The following is a 17,719-nucleotide window of genomic DNA, read 5'->3' as shown; positions in this document are numbered from 1 at the left end:
ACTCCTTATTACGTAAATTAATATAATGTTTATTTTGGATTTGATTGTGATAAATACGAAGAATTAATGTTGTTTATTCAATTTATACTGCATGGGTCTTTAGAAGTAATTTTAATAATTATGTGTTAAACAAAAGTGATCAATGTAGAAAATTGTGTTTTGGGTGCTATTTCTATTTTAATGAACATCATGTATTTATAATCGAAGCAATTTTTTTACTGATTAAATCAAAAATCCAAATATATATATATTTACTTGCATGGGCTAGTTGTTTTTATTTTATTTCTAATGCGACGTGCATGTATCCACGAACTCAAAAAAGAATAAGTAATAAATGGGAAAAGTAATTTTTAATTTGGAGTTTATTACTTTTTACCTACCTCAAAAATATGGAGGATTTTTTATGTTTTGAGGAAAATCACCAAATAAAATAATTTTTTTCTATGGTCGAATTAAATTATGAAAAGAATGATATATTTATGTTTGCGCTCATAATAATTAAAATAATTGTTCTTTATATTATGTGATAAAAAATAAAATCACTTGTACATCATTGTATAATTTGATTTGATTATATATACGTAGAAAAGATTGTATCGTAAAGTTTTTAGTTTAGTAATAAATAAAATATAATTCGTAAAGTTAAATATACTAAAAATAAATAATTTAATTTGGTTATTAAATATTGTAAATTGTATATATTTTATGTCGAGTATTTCAAATTATCAAACAACTTCGAACATAATTCAAAAGAAGCATAAAAATCTTTATTTTTACTTTCAAAGATATAATTAGAGTATCTATATAAAACGTAATATAATCTTTCGGTAAAAGTGATTATATTACGCTTCATATAAATGCATTCAAATTTATCAAATAAATGACAATTAACTCAATTTTCTTGACCAGATGTCGTAACTGTCAGAGTTTATCTTGCACATTTTGGACTTTCAAACGATCTCAAACATAATTTGTAATAACTATCTTTTGCGATACACGATAATAAAGTACATATCATGCAGACGTTGCCGTATAAAACTAATGTGATTACGTACGCTTTTAAAAAGTTATATCATAACGTTTTCTGCTCCGCAATAAATAAAACGTGACTAGTAAGGCATAAATGCATTCAAATTTACCGAATAAATGACAATTAACAGTTTTGCTTAGATTTCGTAAATGACAGAGTTTATCTTGGAGATTTTGGACTTTCAAACGATCTCGAACATAATTCGTAATAACTATCTTTTAACGTATCCGACAATAAAGTACGTAATATCACACAGACATCGCCGTATAAAATTGATTTGATTACGCACACTTTTAAAAGTTATATCGTAATGTTTTCGATGTTGAACAAAACATGAGTAGTAAGATATAAATACATTCAAATTTACCGAACAAACGACCATTAATTCATTTTTGCTAACTAGATGTCGTAAGTGAAGAGCTTATCTTGGGAATTTTAAACTTTCAAACGATCTTAACACAATTCATAATAACTATTTTTACAGTACGTGACAATAAAGTACATATTCCGTAGACGTCGCCGCATAAAACTGATTTGATTACGTACACTTATAAAAAAAAATTCGTCACAATGATTTTGATTCTGCAATAAATAAAATATATAATTTGCAAAATATAACGCTTTCAAAATAAGTAAGTAAATAACAAATACCACAATTATGATAACTAAATATTGCAAATGATAACAATTTTTATCTTAAAGCGTTTAGACGGTAAAACAATAAAGGACATATCATGCGGACATGGTCGCATAAAATTGATTTGATTATGTACGCTTATAAAAAATTACGTCGTAATAATTCTGATTTTACAATGAATAAAACACATAATTTGTAAAATATAATCGCCTTCAAAATTATTGAGTGAATGATAAAATAACACGCAAATAATACAATTTTTATATTTTATGTTAAATAATTAGAGTTCCTAAATAAAATGCAATATAATTACTTGAAATTTCACAAAATAAAAAAAAATAGTTCGTTTATTCTAAAATAGTGGATGTTTCACAAAATTCAAAATATATTTAGTTCTTTTTTTTTTTTTCAAATTTGCTATTGAAACATTTCTAATCCCTAATGAAATATTACCATTTTAAGCTAAAGCATCAACTATGTTAGACAGGGAGGTGTAACAGGTAAAATTAAAAAGGTAAAGAAACTTTTAGTAATTAATTAAAATATATTTATGAGATCAAAAGCTTAATTATCTCGAAAATATAAAAGAAAAAAGGAAATTACAATTATTTAAAAGTTTTCTTGAAATTCTATCTATTTCTATTCACTTTTATTTACTTTAACCTGTCAAAATAATTTATATCTAATCAAACTTATTTCTAATATTAACTATTCCCTTTATTTAAAAAAGAACGACTTAAATTTTTTTTTATTTTTATAGTTTTAAATTAAAGTTATGTCAAATGTATTAAAATACCTTTTAATTTTGTGATTTTAGACATGCCACGTGAAAAGTTAAAGTTAAAGTGTTGCCCAAAAAAAAAATCATTCATTTTAAAACAAACTAACAAAAAATAGAAAAATTCTATTTGAAACGGAGAGAGTATTATTTTTCAAATCACCTCATAACATAAAATACTAAAAATAAATAGTCATATTAATATATTTTTTAAAGTTCAAATCCAACCAAGAAAATTATAATACATTTTAAATATTTTTTCATTCTTAACTAGAATTTTCAAATTTCAGTCTCCTTAAATATAAAATTATCTTTTTCTTTTAGAATATTACATGAGACTATCACCGAAGTGAAAAAAAAAAAAAAAACCCCACCGAAAGTAAAATAATAAATTCAGTACTACTCCTTTTTTTTTCCAAAAAAATTAAAAAAAATAAACAGTACACGTGTCAGCTAGTGAACTAAAAAGAAAAAGAATACTGGGAAACCGGTAAAAATTGAGTTGTCGCCTGTCGGCGGCGGTTGGATTTATCGCCGCATAAAATGGATTTATTTTAATTTTTTTATATTAAGTGACGTTATCGGCGGCTCAGTTTGTATTTTACGGCTCGGGTGGGGGCCAATAAAATTTGATCGGCTAAGTCGGCGGAGCCATGTAAGAGGAAGCCACGTATGTGTAGACGTGTTTGCTTAAGAGGAATTCATAGTATAGTAAGTAATACTTTTAAATCTCTACTTACTACCAATCAACAAATATAGTGGATGGGGGTGCTTAATTAATTTTTTTTTTTTGTATTTTTATTACTTAAAACATCATATTTGGTAGGTTGGAAAATATTATATACGTCGAACTCATAAATAGTTTCTTAAATTTATTGTTTTTTTTTCTTCTTAAGGTACATTAGTTATGTCATTTTTCTGCTGAATTATTAATGATTTATTTTTTAAAAATATTATTAATTGATTTTGATTGATTTTTTTAATTGTGAATGTCTTTAATTGTGTTCGTACTATAATGATTTTGATTGAAGGAATGAAGACAAACTGTGTGTTAGTCTTATTTATTTTATAATGTGTTCAAGTGATTTAAAGTATAACATAATTATTCTCGAACATTTTCACTATCAGTTGGACTGATGAGTTTTGAAACAACATGTGTATCCTCTATCAATACTCCTCCCAAAATCTGGTTCTACATCAACCAACAGTGTGTAAAAGGAACAAATTATGGGTAATTCAATAATTCGAATTGAAATTAATATATATATATATATATATATATATATATATATATATATATATATAATGCTTTAATTTAATTAAAAATTTAAATATTAAGTCCGGTTTTAAATAAACAATTTATTCAAAGTAAATATTTAATTTTGATTTAATGTTCAATCTATGTCATTTAGATATATATTATTAAATATATAAATGTAGACTTACTCAATTAAATAAACTAAATGAGTTAAGGTCTTAAAAGAGTCTAAGGGATAACTTCGTTCTACCCTTCAAACTTCATTTTATTAAATATGTTCTTATTTATTTTATAAACGAATCGAATTATTATATGAAGACGTTTGAATAGGTGAAAAGGAGATAACTATACACTTGAAATTTACATATAAAATTTATATTTCCTACATTCACTAAAAAAAAATACCATTTTTATCCTTTGTAACAAACTTAATTTTTTAAAATTATTTTAAATAAATCACACATTGAATCAAGTGGCTCTATTTAAGAGTTATGTCATGTTCCATTTGAACGTATTTAATAGTATTTTTTTTTTTTTGCACAATTTAATAGAATTTGACTAAAGGCTTTACTAAGTTGTATTTTTCCTTGCATTATTTTGGAAGCCTCATTAATTTTTGTGTTTATGTTAGGTAGGGGAGATTTAGGTAATCATTTTAAGGTTATAAATGGTGTGTTTAGTGCCAAGAAAAATGAGTGTTCTTCTTTTTGTTTACTTGTGTAATTAGTACGTAGATATATATAATAGTATGAATGAAGTTAGGTGAAAGTTCGTAGATTTGATGATTCAGTAAATATTTTGTAGTTTCTGCATTACTCTAGGTCTCTTCATAAAATTACGTATTTTATATATATACATACATATATATATAAAAAGATTAAATATTAGTTATTGACGTGTATGCTTCAAAAATGTTGAATGATTTAGTTATTTACAGATCAACAACAAAACCTGATGAACCCATCGAATATATAAAATTTTGAAAAAATATCTTTTGAATATAGAGTTATACATTCAATTATCTTTTTAATCATCAGACATTATGATAAAGTGACAAATATATTTTTATTCTTATTTAAAAGTCTCAACTTTAAATCTATCAATTAAAGAAATATTTTTATTAGAAAATATTTTATCTTATAATTAGATATTTGATATAAAATTTCAAGCAATATTTATTAGCCTATTGTACTATAGATGCATAATGTTTATTGATCAAAAAAGTACAATTATAATTCACCTACATATATTAAAAAAAGTGCAATTATAATATGCTTTTGGTATGAAAATAATCGTGTCTGTCCTTCGGAATGACTCAGTTGATTCAGAAGGTGATCTTCTATATGGATGACTCCAAACCAATCTTCCCTCAATATCTTTCGTATAGGATTACCTAGTACTTTAATCAGTACACACGATAAATAAAAACTGTGACAGAGATTATAACGGCTACAGATTATCTTAAGGACATTTCCAAAAAAAAAAGTAATGTCTTATATATACTCTACTTTTTATTTCAAATATTAAGTTAATCTTACTCAATTCACATAAAAAATTTAATTAAATTAACTCTTAAAAAATAAAACATTACAAATTTCAAAAACTTTTAAATCCACGTACACATAAATCTCTCTCCATATTTTCAAACCTAATATATATTTCTATTTTTAAGCAGCCATATGTGGGGTTCCTAATAGTAGTTTATTAAACGTGTTTCATCTTTTAATTTAATTAATTTTCACTATTGCATTATCTTATTATTCCAGTTATGAATAAAAAAGTATAATAAAATCTTTTGGAATTAAAAAATAACGGAGCTTTTTTTTCCATAGTTTCAACTAAACTAATGTATTTCCAGTTTGGAGCAGCCATAAACGAGTTTCATAATTTTATTTTTATATTATTTTGATTTTTTGACTAATGTATTACTATTTTAGGATTCCAATTATTGGGCAATCATTTCACTGTCCCATCTTTGCATTTTCATTTCATTCTTAATAAAATAACAATACCCTTATAGGAGTGCCATATTGATTTTTTAAAAATTATTATAGATAAATGGTTTTATTAATATGGATTAATACCTTAAACCATATTGGTTTATCATAGATAAATAGTTTTACTAATATGGATTGTGGTGGGAGTTCGAGAATGAAAAAAAAAATCATATTACAAAAATTGTTATCATGCATGATCATGTAACATATAAATTTAGATTCAGTCAAACTTTAACGTAAATATAAAATATCTAGCAGAAAACCAAAACATGTTTTTTGAAAATAATTAGGGTTGGGCATAAACACCGGAAAACCGAAATATCGTATCGAATCGAACTTTTTTGATATTTCGGTTTTCGGTTCGATATTCGGTATATATTTTGTATTTTTCGATATTTCGATTCAATTTTTGGTATGTAATTTTGTGTTATTCGATATTTCGGTTTACCGAAATATATTATATTATCATATATATTTATATTATATTAATATTAAATAATAAGTATTATAATTTAAAATAAAAAAGTAAAAAGTAAAAGACACTTTTTGACGTAACTATTTTTAGCCCATTAAGCTGAAAAATCAAACAAAAAAATTTGTAAATTTTTAAAAATCCAACTAAGTAGGCCCATTAAAAAAAACGAATAATAAAACCGAACCGAAATAATAAAAATCGAACCGAACCGAATTATTTCAGTTCGGTATTCGGTACACATTATACAAGAAGCGAAAATCAAAAAAACGAAAATCGAACCGAATTACCGAATGCCCAAATAATATTAGAAAAAAGGAGCAAAATAGTGGAATGAAGAAACCATTGGGGAAAAAAAGTACATTTTTTAATGTACGTGTGTATAATCTCTTAAATAAGTTAAGATTAATGAAAGTCTTCGTGAGACCACCAAAAATATTATCTCTAACGATATATACTCTCTCCTTTTCGAATTGAGTGACATATATTGATTTTATGCTATTTTTAAGAGAAAAAAAATTTGAATTTAGTGATCTAAACTTAAAATATCTGTCAAATATACTAACGCTTTAGTCTCATGATCTCAAATATATCAAGTGGAAAATTAAAATAAAAAAAGCTAAAAAAAAACATAATAAAAAGAATCATTCTTTTTAGTACAACGTATTCAAACAAATTAAAACCAAGAAATTAGTATCAAATAGTTTTGATGGAAAAGTGTCAATACTCTGATTGTGATATTATTGTCTCCACCACCTTTTGTTTTTATATTTTAAGTTATACGCTTCGACAATGCAATTTTTATACGCTCAATATAAATTAGAAACATGTACGTCGAAAATAGTGATTAAATATCTTTGAATATTTTTATATAATATAATGGACAAGTAAAAGTGCCCGTATTCTCATTTTCAATGTACTATACATAGAGATTTATTTAGTGTGTTCATATATATAGAGAGAGAAACACACACCACGAGAATAATGTCAAGAAGTTAAAAAATATTAAATATGTACCCCACAAATTTTAATATCTCTGAGAAACTATAAGTCAAGGTTTCTCAGTGTCATTTTTATTTGACAATTTTTATTTGTTTTCCCATTCTTCTTGTGGAATTATTTTAGTCATTTAATGTAGTATATAGTACATTGTTTACCTATGTATTCTTTGTGTTCAAGACCTAGGGCATTGACCTGGGTGGGTGGGTGGGTGACAAGGAGAACAAGTCCATGTTTCAACTCCAATCATCTTCTATCCGTTGCAGAGTTTGAGATTTTTATTAGAGATTCAAAATATAACCGAGTAAATAAACAAAGAAGTCAAAAGAGTTGATACTAAATATACACAAAAAAATAATAATTATAATTTTAACCGATCGAAAGGGGTTCAGATGAACATCCTACGCCCTATAGACAAACACGATTCATAATAAATTCGAGTAGCTTTATATGCTTCTGTCCATTTTTTTCATGCGGTACTATTTTCTTATATATATATATATATATATATATATATATATATATATATATATATATATATATATATATATATATATATATATATATATTGATTTTAATTTTATATTGCTGACCTCAACTAAAACAATTTACCCTCTAACTATTTACCCCCTACCCCACTTTCTCTTAGCAATATAAATTTTTTCGAAAGTCGAGAATTAAGATAGAAAGAATCGAATATTTTCTCTCTTTTATGTGAAAGGAGTTTAATGCTAGCTTAGAACACTTTATTTGGCTCCTTATTAGTTTCACTAATGTGTTTTTTTCTTCTACTTCGATTATCTTTACTGTGTATTACAAATATTTCTCTCATCATAGCTTTTCATTCTCATACCTTTCACTCTCATTCTGAAAATATTTTCCTTGAGCCGAAAGTCTTGTCGAAAATAACCTCTATCTTATTTTATCCAACCTAAAATAAGGATAGAAAACTCCAAGTACATGCCTAGATCGATTGTACACACCTTCTAAGAGTAGCATGTAGACAAATAAGAGTTTTATATATAATATGATAAACACTCAATTCTCATTGATACATGCATTGTTAAAACCATATAGGCGCAGGCTTGAATCCATATATAATTTAAACAAATATTATGAGAGATGCGATAATTTAGATAAATATTATGAGAGATGCGAGTGGATGACTATGAGTTGAGTATAAAGATGAAATGTGTTAAGGTGGAAAGAACACAATCATTAACGAAACTTTTTAAGGAATTTGTTCTCCTAGAGAAAATATTTTAAAAAAAAGTTGACCAACCGAACGTGAAAAAATTGAAAAATATATTTCGAAAAATGGTTTCTTTCCTACCACAATACACACAGACAAAATGGATAATTATGACTTCCATATAACTCAAATGATTTGTTGTTTAACTTGAACTTTATCACTTTTCATTTAGCTATAAGGACTTATAAAAACTAGTAATTTCAATCTAAAGATAGCTCAGGAAAAGAACTCTGCATGAATAAAAAGCATATTCCAAAAGAAGGATAAATGGTGATGTAGTCCTACTCTATGATGGCAAAGAATACAAAAAAGTTTAGCTCCATAATTCAAACAGAAAATGGAGAAGATTTCTGGGTTTCTTAATGTTACATTGTCCATCGATATCCGTTGAACTATGAAGACATGCACTGCATAACACAATCATCCATCTACAATCCAAGAACAGAAGAAACACTTACGGGAAGGCAACAGAGAGAAACAAATTACTCGTAAAACAACAGAAAATGGCAAAAAAAGGGGAGAAGCAGAAGGCATCAACATGATTCTAAACACTATGTTCAACGAAGTTTTATTGAAGGTCATAGATTGATTGTTACAAAATCTTGAAGCCGAAAAGGAAGCCAATGAGCATGTAATCACAGCCCTAAACAAGGAAAAGCCAGTCGTCAAAACTACTATATGAAAAAAAGATGTTTTAAAATAACCCGAAGTATCATGTAATAAGGTTCTTAGAGGATCATTCATGACTTAAAAGCTAAGGTTGTCGTGCAGTTTAGCATAGAAGTAGTTCCTAGCAACTGCCAGAGATATCAATAGTTGATGCATCAGAAGAATTCAACAAGCTACAGAAGAATCTAAATTCACAGAAAGGGAAAAAAATCCCAGTTTCACAAACGGGAAGAGTAGAGCGGAAATCAAATGACAGTCATAGAAGAAACCAAATATTTCTTCTTCAGAGTTCATACAGACATTCTCTTAGACTGCATGGACATAATACTTCGGTTGAACCCTCCGACATCATAAATCATCATTGCAATCTGATTGAATACGAAGTATTAGAATAACCCTAAACATTATTAAATTAGAAGAGCTGTATTGAGCAAGAAAATATTATGTGCTAAGCAGATTCAGTCCCTCAGATAATCTGATAAAGTATCTCAAGGCCTATTTAATTTTATCAGCTACGCAATCAATGACAGCCACATCACAAACTCATCAATCTAATTATCGGACAATTAGGTGCAAATAACCCCAAACACACCATCAAAAAACTCCGCACTTTTTAAGGATGTAAGCACTACTGTGTTCAATATTAAACGAAAATGCAAGTCATTAATCTTCCTATTTCAGCAGGTTGAAATTTACGTATTGAAGACAGACTTCAAATATCAGCAAAAGTTGGAATCTAATCAGTTCAATTTCATTTATCACCGAATTCAAGTTCGATCTACTAAGAGATTTATCTGGTTAAAAGGAAACTAAAGTGTAACAATTCAGTAGCTTATGAGTACTAGAAGAACACTGGGAATAACTACAAGTTAAACCTACCAATTTTTTATTCCTTTTCAATACCTTACTTCAGATTTTGTAGCATATTTAGATCTGCTCCTAGTAATAACAATGTAGAAATCCAAATTTTTAACATGTAACTTACAAAGCGTAAGATCGTACTTAAAATAACAAAGATTTAGTCTAGGAACCATATATTTTTCATCGTTTTTCATTCTTTTGTTAAATTACTCTTCATCATGTTTCATTCTTGAGGCTTCAAAACATGAAATGCCTCTAATTGTCCATAGGCTCCCATGACACACTGTTAGGGCATACAGTCTCAGAATTTTTCAGTAACGTGGCATTAGCAAATACAAGAAGACATTAGATACTTTCAAGAACAACATAGTCCCAAGTAACTGTCTGGTAGATTACTAAATAACTTGATTTTTTTACACCATACATATAGATTAAGCACTAGTATAAAAATGCTTTCAAGACATTCAAATTTATCATTGAAAAGAGCTTCCCCATTGGTAATAAACTACAAAGAATCAAAAGTTCAGAAAAAGGAAAAACATTCATGTTCTCATTCACTATCTACTTCTCATGTTCTTACACGGCATGGATATTTCACTTTGCTTGTACTCTCTGACATTCATCATGCATCATCATTGCAATCTGATTAAATGCCAAGTATTAGAATTATGCTTACATCTTCACAACTACAACTGGAAACGCAACATATGTATGCTAAAAAGTTTTACGTCCCACCATCAATCTGACTCAATTTTTTTGAGGCTTATCAATGAAATTAAATCATCAACAATCAAATACAGCAGCATCAACGATCAGACGGACACAACAAATAACATCAAATGCTCATTTCAAGTGTCAGCTTCATGACATAATTCAATGATGTTCAGAGGAGAATAATTTTTAATTCCTTAAAAATTGAAGTCAATTAATTAATAGTTTCCATTGGAGTTTATATACTAGAACCTTGACCACTATAAAGTATTCTATGTAGATCGGAAGGACAAAAAAGTATAAATGGATAAATGGAGGCAATCCTACAATATGACTGTCAACAACATTACCCAATGTAATCCCACAAGCCACAAGTGGGGTCTGGGGAGGGTGGTGCGTATTCAGACCTTAACTCTACCATTTCCAATAGACCCTCAGATCAAATAAATCATCTTAAAGCAGGTTTGAAAAGGAAATTCAATAGTAAAAGATGTACATGTATTCCTAAGAAAATCATGAATTAGAGAACATTGTCACCTTACTCAAGTTTGAAGCATCATGATTTATCAGCATTACTCATACGATTTGGAAGTTGAAGGTATATTACTATTTACTATAATACTCAATATCACATCAACAAGTTTAGCTATGTATGTGAATACTCATGTGTTAGTTAAGCCGTACATTTGACAATGGGAGACTAGTTAAAGAAAGGTGGTAATAAACAATTAATCCTTTCCACATATGCTAACGCTTCTTCCTTTGCCAAAAGCAATAAAAAAAATTTGAATATCAATTGTTTTAGTTAGTTACACCATAGGGGGAAGGTTACTCCCCAGACCTAAGAAAGAAACTGTTATCAGTTACTTAAATTGACATAGTAAAGATATTTGTATAACTTGAACTCCATTTCATGATCTTCATCTAGTTTTTTCTTGTACTACAATTCATTCTTTAGTTATATCATAGGGTGAAGGTTCCTCACCAGACCTAAGAAAGAAACTGTTATCAGTTACTTAAATTGACATAAATTGACAGACTATAAATATGTGTATAACTTGAACTCCATTTCATGATCTTCATCTAGTCTTCTCGTCCTACAATATTCAAGAATTACTTTTTACTGCAGAAAGAGGAAGTACAGATAGAAGAAACTAGGTTATGACTGGAGCATGTAAAATTGTAACATAAATGATACCTAGAGAATTGAGTTCATTAACACAAAATTTAATGAATTGTACTGTCAACACTCAACACATGTCTATGTTACTACTATATTTTTTCTTCCTCAACCTTGTTCTCCTTCATATACTTACTTTTCCCCTTTCCAGGAGTTCACACAGAGGTCAACAACCTAAAAGCTCATCGTAATGCTGCAACAGACTTCACCCCTCCAACATGGTCAGAGCTTGACCAAGAAACATTACCTACAACTATTGGGGGATCTGCCAACGGCACACTGGAAATGCCTTATGTATGGCAATCAAACTAGACTAAAAGCTTGTTTCACTGTGTGCTTATGCTTGCAGCAAAGATTGTTATCTACCGATAGACTCATTCGATGGGGAGTTGAGGTTAATCCAACTTGTGTCCTACAAGGGCCTGAATCTCATGAACACTTGTTTGTTCACTGTCCAGTTGCTCAATCTCTAAGGTCCAGACTACTAAGGTGGATCCACAGACTAGATTGTCTTGCTACAAACCAAGATGACTTTGTGTAGTGGAATGTCAAGCATGCTAAAGGTAAATCTCATCCATCTCAACTCTTCAAAATGGTGCTTCCTAATGTACTTATGCCCTATGAATTTGAGAACAAGAGGAAAATGCTGGATAGTATGGCCAAGGATCCGGCATATATGTGCACTGTTCGCGCCCCAACTGGATTACAAGCCTTTGTACATATCTTACAGTTTTGAATTGCATTGTGCTTGATCTTGTGAAGTCCTTTTAGTACTTTTTATTACCTTAGAACTGTATTGACTTTGCTGAATTTGTAATGACTATTACTCGTGATTATTAAAGTTGTTAATTACCAAAAACAAAATGAAGTTCAAAGCTCATACTAACTATGATTAATGACTATCTCAACTCTCAAGCAATAACTTAATGCAATTACCAGTTGATTTAAAGGCCAAAATATCAAAACTAATGAAGATCCAATACGAGAAAACATAATTTCATTCATAAATAACCAAACAAAACCATACAGCTCAAACAACTCGATACATATATACAAGTGATTGATCCACGATTCACACATAAAATTCACAATCAACAAATCAATGGATCCACATATAGAAAGTTCAACATCCAATAATTATACCTTCAAGAGTCCAACCATAGCTCCGAGGAGTAGCAGATAACATTGAAGTGAGTAATGCTGATGCAGTCGCAGTATGAAATGGAAACATCGATTCCACTCTAACACAACTCATTTCTACCGGCGACCTTCAAAAGTACAAAATAATCAAATCTATCAATCATAATTTCATACAATAAACTAAAATTTTACCGAGACTTTTTTTTTTAATTAGTGAGACCTGAAAATGCGAGCGGTGACTGGTTTTTGAGTTGGTATGCGGAATGGAGATGTCTTTGGCTTGGCGCCGGAAGCAATTCTTGTGGTTGCTGCTGATCGGCCGGAGGTGGCGGCGGAGCGGAGGAAGGACCTGGCGGCGAAAGTGGCCATAATTGTAAAAGGGAAATGAGAAGAGCGAAGAGGGCTTTGTTGGGGTTTTAGGTTCAGAAATAGGGGTTACTATCTTCTTATTTTTCCTATTTTTTTCAACTAGTAAAATAACTCGCGCCTCGCAATAAATTAATATCACAAAATTTATAAAAATAATAAAATTAAAATATTATATTATGTGACATACAAGATTATGTAGTACCATTAATTATGTAAAAGAAAATGATAATTATAATATTTTATCATTTATCCTTCAATCAATCATCTTAAATTTGATTTTATAATTTATTTTTTTTTCAAATTGATAATTCTGAAGAAATCAAATGAACATCAATCGAAGATATTAAACTTTCTAATAAATAAATAATTATTGGTAAAGAGATAAATAAATTTTAAAAGACTAAAAAAAATGAACAAATTTTCTAATTCTAACGTGTAAAAAGTTCCATCATACGTTTGTTTTACATCTATAATTTTAAAGTTCCTCATTTAAATGAATCATAATTAATTATTAAAATGAAAAATTAATGGGAGAAAAAATCATATAGGACAATAATTCAACTTTTTATATACACTTGAGTAAGAAAAATATTACATAAAACTATTAAGTTTATTTTGATGTTCTTTAAAAATTAACATACCAGAGTGATGAAGTTTATTTTGAAATTACAATTTCAGTAGAAAAAATTTGTGTGAATACTCAACTAACGTGTGTTATTTAATCTATATTAACAAATACTTATAACAATAACTTTTCAGAAACATAAACAACGAAATATAAAAAAAAAAACATACCAGGATCTGTAACAGTAGAATGAAACAGAAAGGAAAAAATTTAGTCTATTGAATGCGCAATGTCCCCTTAAAAAAATTATTCTCCTTTAGTACCCGAGGTTTAAAGGAATAAATCCTCTTTTGGATAAAAAAATTCAATTCAGCAGTGTATTGATACAAAAATGATACTTCCTCCGTCCTATTTTATGTGACGACGTTTGATCGGGCAAGGAGTTTAAGAAATAATGAATATTTTGAAATGTTTACAATATCACCCTTCAGAAAAGTAAATTCATTTTTTCTCTCTCCTCATAAATGTAGAATATTATCTTTAAAATTAATTATGACCAACAAAGGAAACAAAAAGAATTGTACCTTTAAATACTTATCATATAAGGAAATGTGACATTCTTTTTAGGAATGACCAAAAAAAAAATAGTGTCACATAAATGGGTCGGAGGAAGTATTTAAATGTGCAGAAAAAAAGTTGTTTATAATTTACGTTGTTTTAAAATGAGATGAAATCCCTTTACTCATAGAACAAAAAAGAATGGTGTGAAGAAATTGTTCTCTATTGGAAATGTCACAACTCTTTGAAAAAGATACAAACCTTCAGAAAAGGCACAACCATTCGTAAAAGTTACAACTCTTATGAAATGCCACAACCTTTCATAAAAGTCGCAACTCTTCATGAAAGTCACAATTTTTCATGAAAGGGGAAAACTCGTTTTGAAAATAAATAAATTTAAATAGAAATTCTAACTTGTGGGGGCGCCACATAGGCGGATCTAGAATTCTCTTTTATATAAATATATGATTAATGATAATTACATCAAATAACCCTATATTTTGTTTGGTTCAATTTATAAATTTTTTATTTTTAAATATGTTAGATCAATAATCAAAATAATAAGATATTCTTTTAATCAATTTTTGATTTATCAATTTTGATCTTTAACGGTTCAATTTTCAATTTTAACCAATAAGAAAATACTTATAAACATATATATGGCTTCTCTAATAAATTTGACGCAACAACACAATAATGTAATTTTACAAATGAACATGAAATAGAAACAATAGTAACAAACATTAAAAGAATTATGCAAGTATAACACAAAGAGAAATTAAGAGAAATATGATTCTCACTTTAGATTTTGACGTTTTGTACGAAGTTGTGAACTCAAATTCTGTGTGAAGAATAAATTGAAGGCTAGAAAGCAAAGACTATAACTAGTAATGTATTGAATTAATATGTAGTATTTACTAATAAAATAGTAAACTACTAGTCTTAATGAGTTATCAGTTTAACTAATTACACAAAACTCCAAATCAATACTAAACCAATAATTTAATGTCTTTTTATAAATCACTAAAAAGCTGTTAAGCCAATAACAATGAACCAATAATACTTTTTTTTTATTCAGTTTATCGATAGATTGGGTTCGCATACCCCTACCATACCATAACATATGACACAATTTTGAATATATTCTTTATATTTTAAATTATTAAAAATGTTTTTTTATTTTCAATTTTACATATAATATATTTAAAGACACTAAATTAATGATTATTTTGGTACAAACAAAATGATTAAGTTATAACAAATTGATGTATAAAAAGTGTAGCATCAAGCGCCTGTAGCTCAGTGGATAGAGCGTCTGTTTCCTAAGCAGAAAGTCGTAGGTTCGACCCCTACCTGGCGCGTTTATTTTAATATATTTTATAGTTTTTAATATATTTGACCAATATTTGTAAATAATAATATAATATATGTACCTATGTGAAAAATACGAAGTATTTAAAAATATATTTAAATATAGAAATTTAGATCTTTTATCTATCTTGTTTAGTTTTTTTTTTTTTTAATATCTTGTAACTAGTTTGAATAGATAAAGGACCTATAATTTTTTTTAATGATTTTCAGTAAAAGTATCTAAACGATCAAATTTATATCTTATATCCACTTTTTCGTAGTAGTGCACCCATCATTTATAAATCCTGAATACGTCTCTGCTTTCGGTAGCGTTAGCTGTTATGAGGATGGCCAAGTAGGAGTCAGGTAAAAGATAAGGTGTGTCGAAGGTTGGTGGATGACATATTCAATATGAAGCGTCACTTAACTAGTTTTCTCCGGTTAGAGTATAGAAGTCATTTTTCTAATTCTTAAACAACTTAATTTTCTAGATAATTTGTTCTTCAAACTTTTGACAAATCATATGAGCAAATCAAAAAATATTTTTCTTCGTACCAATACATTTTTAATATTGAACTTATTAAAAATTTAAAATTAAAAATTGATATATTAAAATTTTACATACAAGACTTATATTCTACATTAGCAATATTGAATTAAAATAAATTCAATTATATACGATAGTCATATCCACCTCTTACAACAATCTAGCTCCGCCCCTGATTAAAAAAACCCATAAATGGCCAAAGTTATTTATAGTCACAAAAAAAGAAACACAGGCCATAATGTAAAGTAATGTATTATAGCCTTTTTAGACAAATGATTAATAATGTTTCATGACATAAATAAACAACAGACAAAAAAAAATAATCCTAGCTACTAACTTAATTATTTCAATTCTCTTTTTTAATGGTGAATTTGATCTATTAATCAAACAAGTTAAAACATTTATTCAAGTGAGAAAAGAATAAATATGCTGCAGCCTGCATTTGTTTGGATGAAAAAAATTGAAACACAAATCATTAATTAATGTCCTTTATTTTATGACATTAATTTACAAAATCCTATCCAATGGAATAATGAGGTTTGGAGCTATAACTATTTTTTTTAGTAGTTTAAGTTTTACTCACTTATATACCCGCTCTTTCGAATTCAAAAAAAAGAGGGACAAAGCGCCTGTTTAAAGTGGCGAAGGCCTATGCTGCAGTAAGCAAAAAAGTAGGTTGAGATTACGATATAATCAATAAAGAAATATTTATATATTGTGCAAAAATATCATTTAATTATGAATATTATTCCTTAAACAAAATAAAATAAAACTACAATTAAAAAAAATTATTAAATCGTTCACTTTCGACCTAGCTAATGTTCACTAATTTTTTTTCTTTCTATATACACAATATCTTCATATATATATATATATATATATATATATATATATGTATGTATAAAATTCAAAATCTAGTCGAAGATTCATACTTTAAAACAGCTGTTAAATGTTGCATACTTTTAATTTGTTTGATTAACATAATCACAAACTAATCATTCAAAGAGCAATTTTATAGTAAAATGGAGTGGTTTTCTTCCTTTTGGTATAGAAAGAAGAGAAAGCTAAGCAAGATGGGGTTATACATACAATATAATATACATAAAAGAAATATTTGTATAAAAGATTATGACAATAAGATATCAAAATATTTTTTCATTCTTAATCTAAAGATTGAGGAAAAAAAAAAACAGCTTAAAACGAATTTATAGGAGCGAGCTCCAAAAACACTATTCTATTTTTATATCTCGAATGTGTGGCCTTCAAATTTTTGGGGCCTAAGTAAACAACATTAATTAGAGGCTTAGTCTTCTCGCCCGCTTTGTGATTCGAAGAAAATTTTTCCA

The 17,719-nt window shown here is 27.9% G+C and overlaps 1 protein-coding gene and 1 non-coding gene across 12 annotated transcripts; one reads left to right on the top strand and one right to left on the bottom strand.

Annotated features, from left to right (window-relative positions):
• Positions 1–8,725: 8,725 nt before the first annotated feature.
• LOC101255560 (protein NUCLEAR FUSION DEFECTIVE 6, mitochondrial) lies at positions 8,726–13,475 on the bottom strand. 11 transcript variants are annotated; one of them, XR_740240.4, is made up of 5 exons: positions 13,205–13,469; positions 12,988–13,112; positions 10,534–10,595; positions 9,393–9,460; positions 8,726–8,851 (listed from the first exon to the last, which is right to left on the bottom strand). XR_740240.4 is itself a non-coding variant. In XM_004234056.5 (4 exons), the coding sequence occupies exons 1-3, from the start codon at positions 13,351–13,353 to the stop codon at positions 10,576–10,578; spliced, it is 294 nt and encodes a 97-aa protein (XP_004234104.1). In that variant the 5' UTR covers positions 13,354–13,475; the 3' UTR covers positions 8,726–9,066; positions 10,534–10,575. The 11 variants fall into 11 exon arrangements, 9 of the variants coding, with proteins under 9 accessions (XP_004234104.1, XP_010317435.1, XP_069152219.1 ...); XR_011220315.1 differs by lacking the exon at positions 8,726–8,851 and adding an exon at positions 8,963–9,066 and having other exon boundaries at positions 13,205–13,474; XM_004234056.5 differs by lacking the exon at positions 9,393–9,460 and having other exon boundaries at positions 8,726–9,066; positions 13,205–13,475.
• Positions 13,476–15,764: 2,289 nt separating this feature from the next.
• On the top strand, positions 15,765–15,837 carry TRNAR-CCU (transfer RNA arginine (anticodon CCU)). The gene has a single exon. It is a non-coding gene; the product is annotated as a tRNA-Arg (tRNA).
• Positions 15,838–17,719: the final 1,882 nt, after the last annotated feature.

This window comes from Solanum lycopersicum, chromosome 3, assembly GCF_036512215.1.
Source record: "Solanum lycopersicum chromosome 3, SLM_r2.1".
Taxonomy (NCBI): domain Eukaryota; kingdom Viridiplantae; phylum Streptophyta; class Magnoliopsida; order Solanales; family Solanaceae; genus Solanum; species Solanum lycopersicum.
This window is presented reverse-complemented; position numbering and strand designations above follow the sequence as displayed.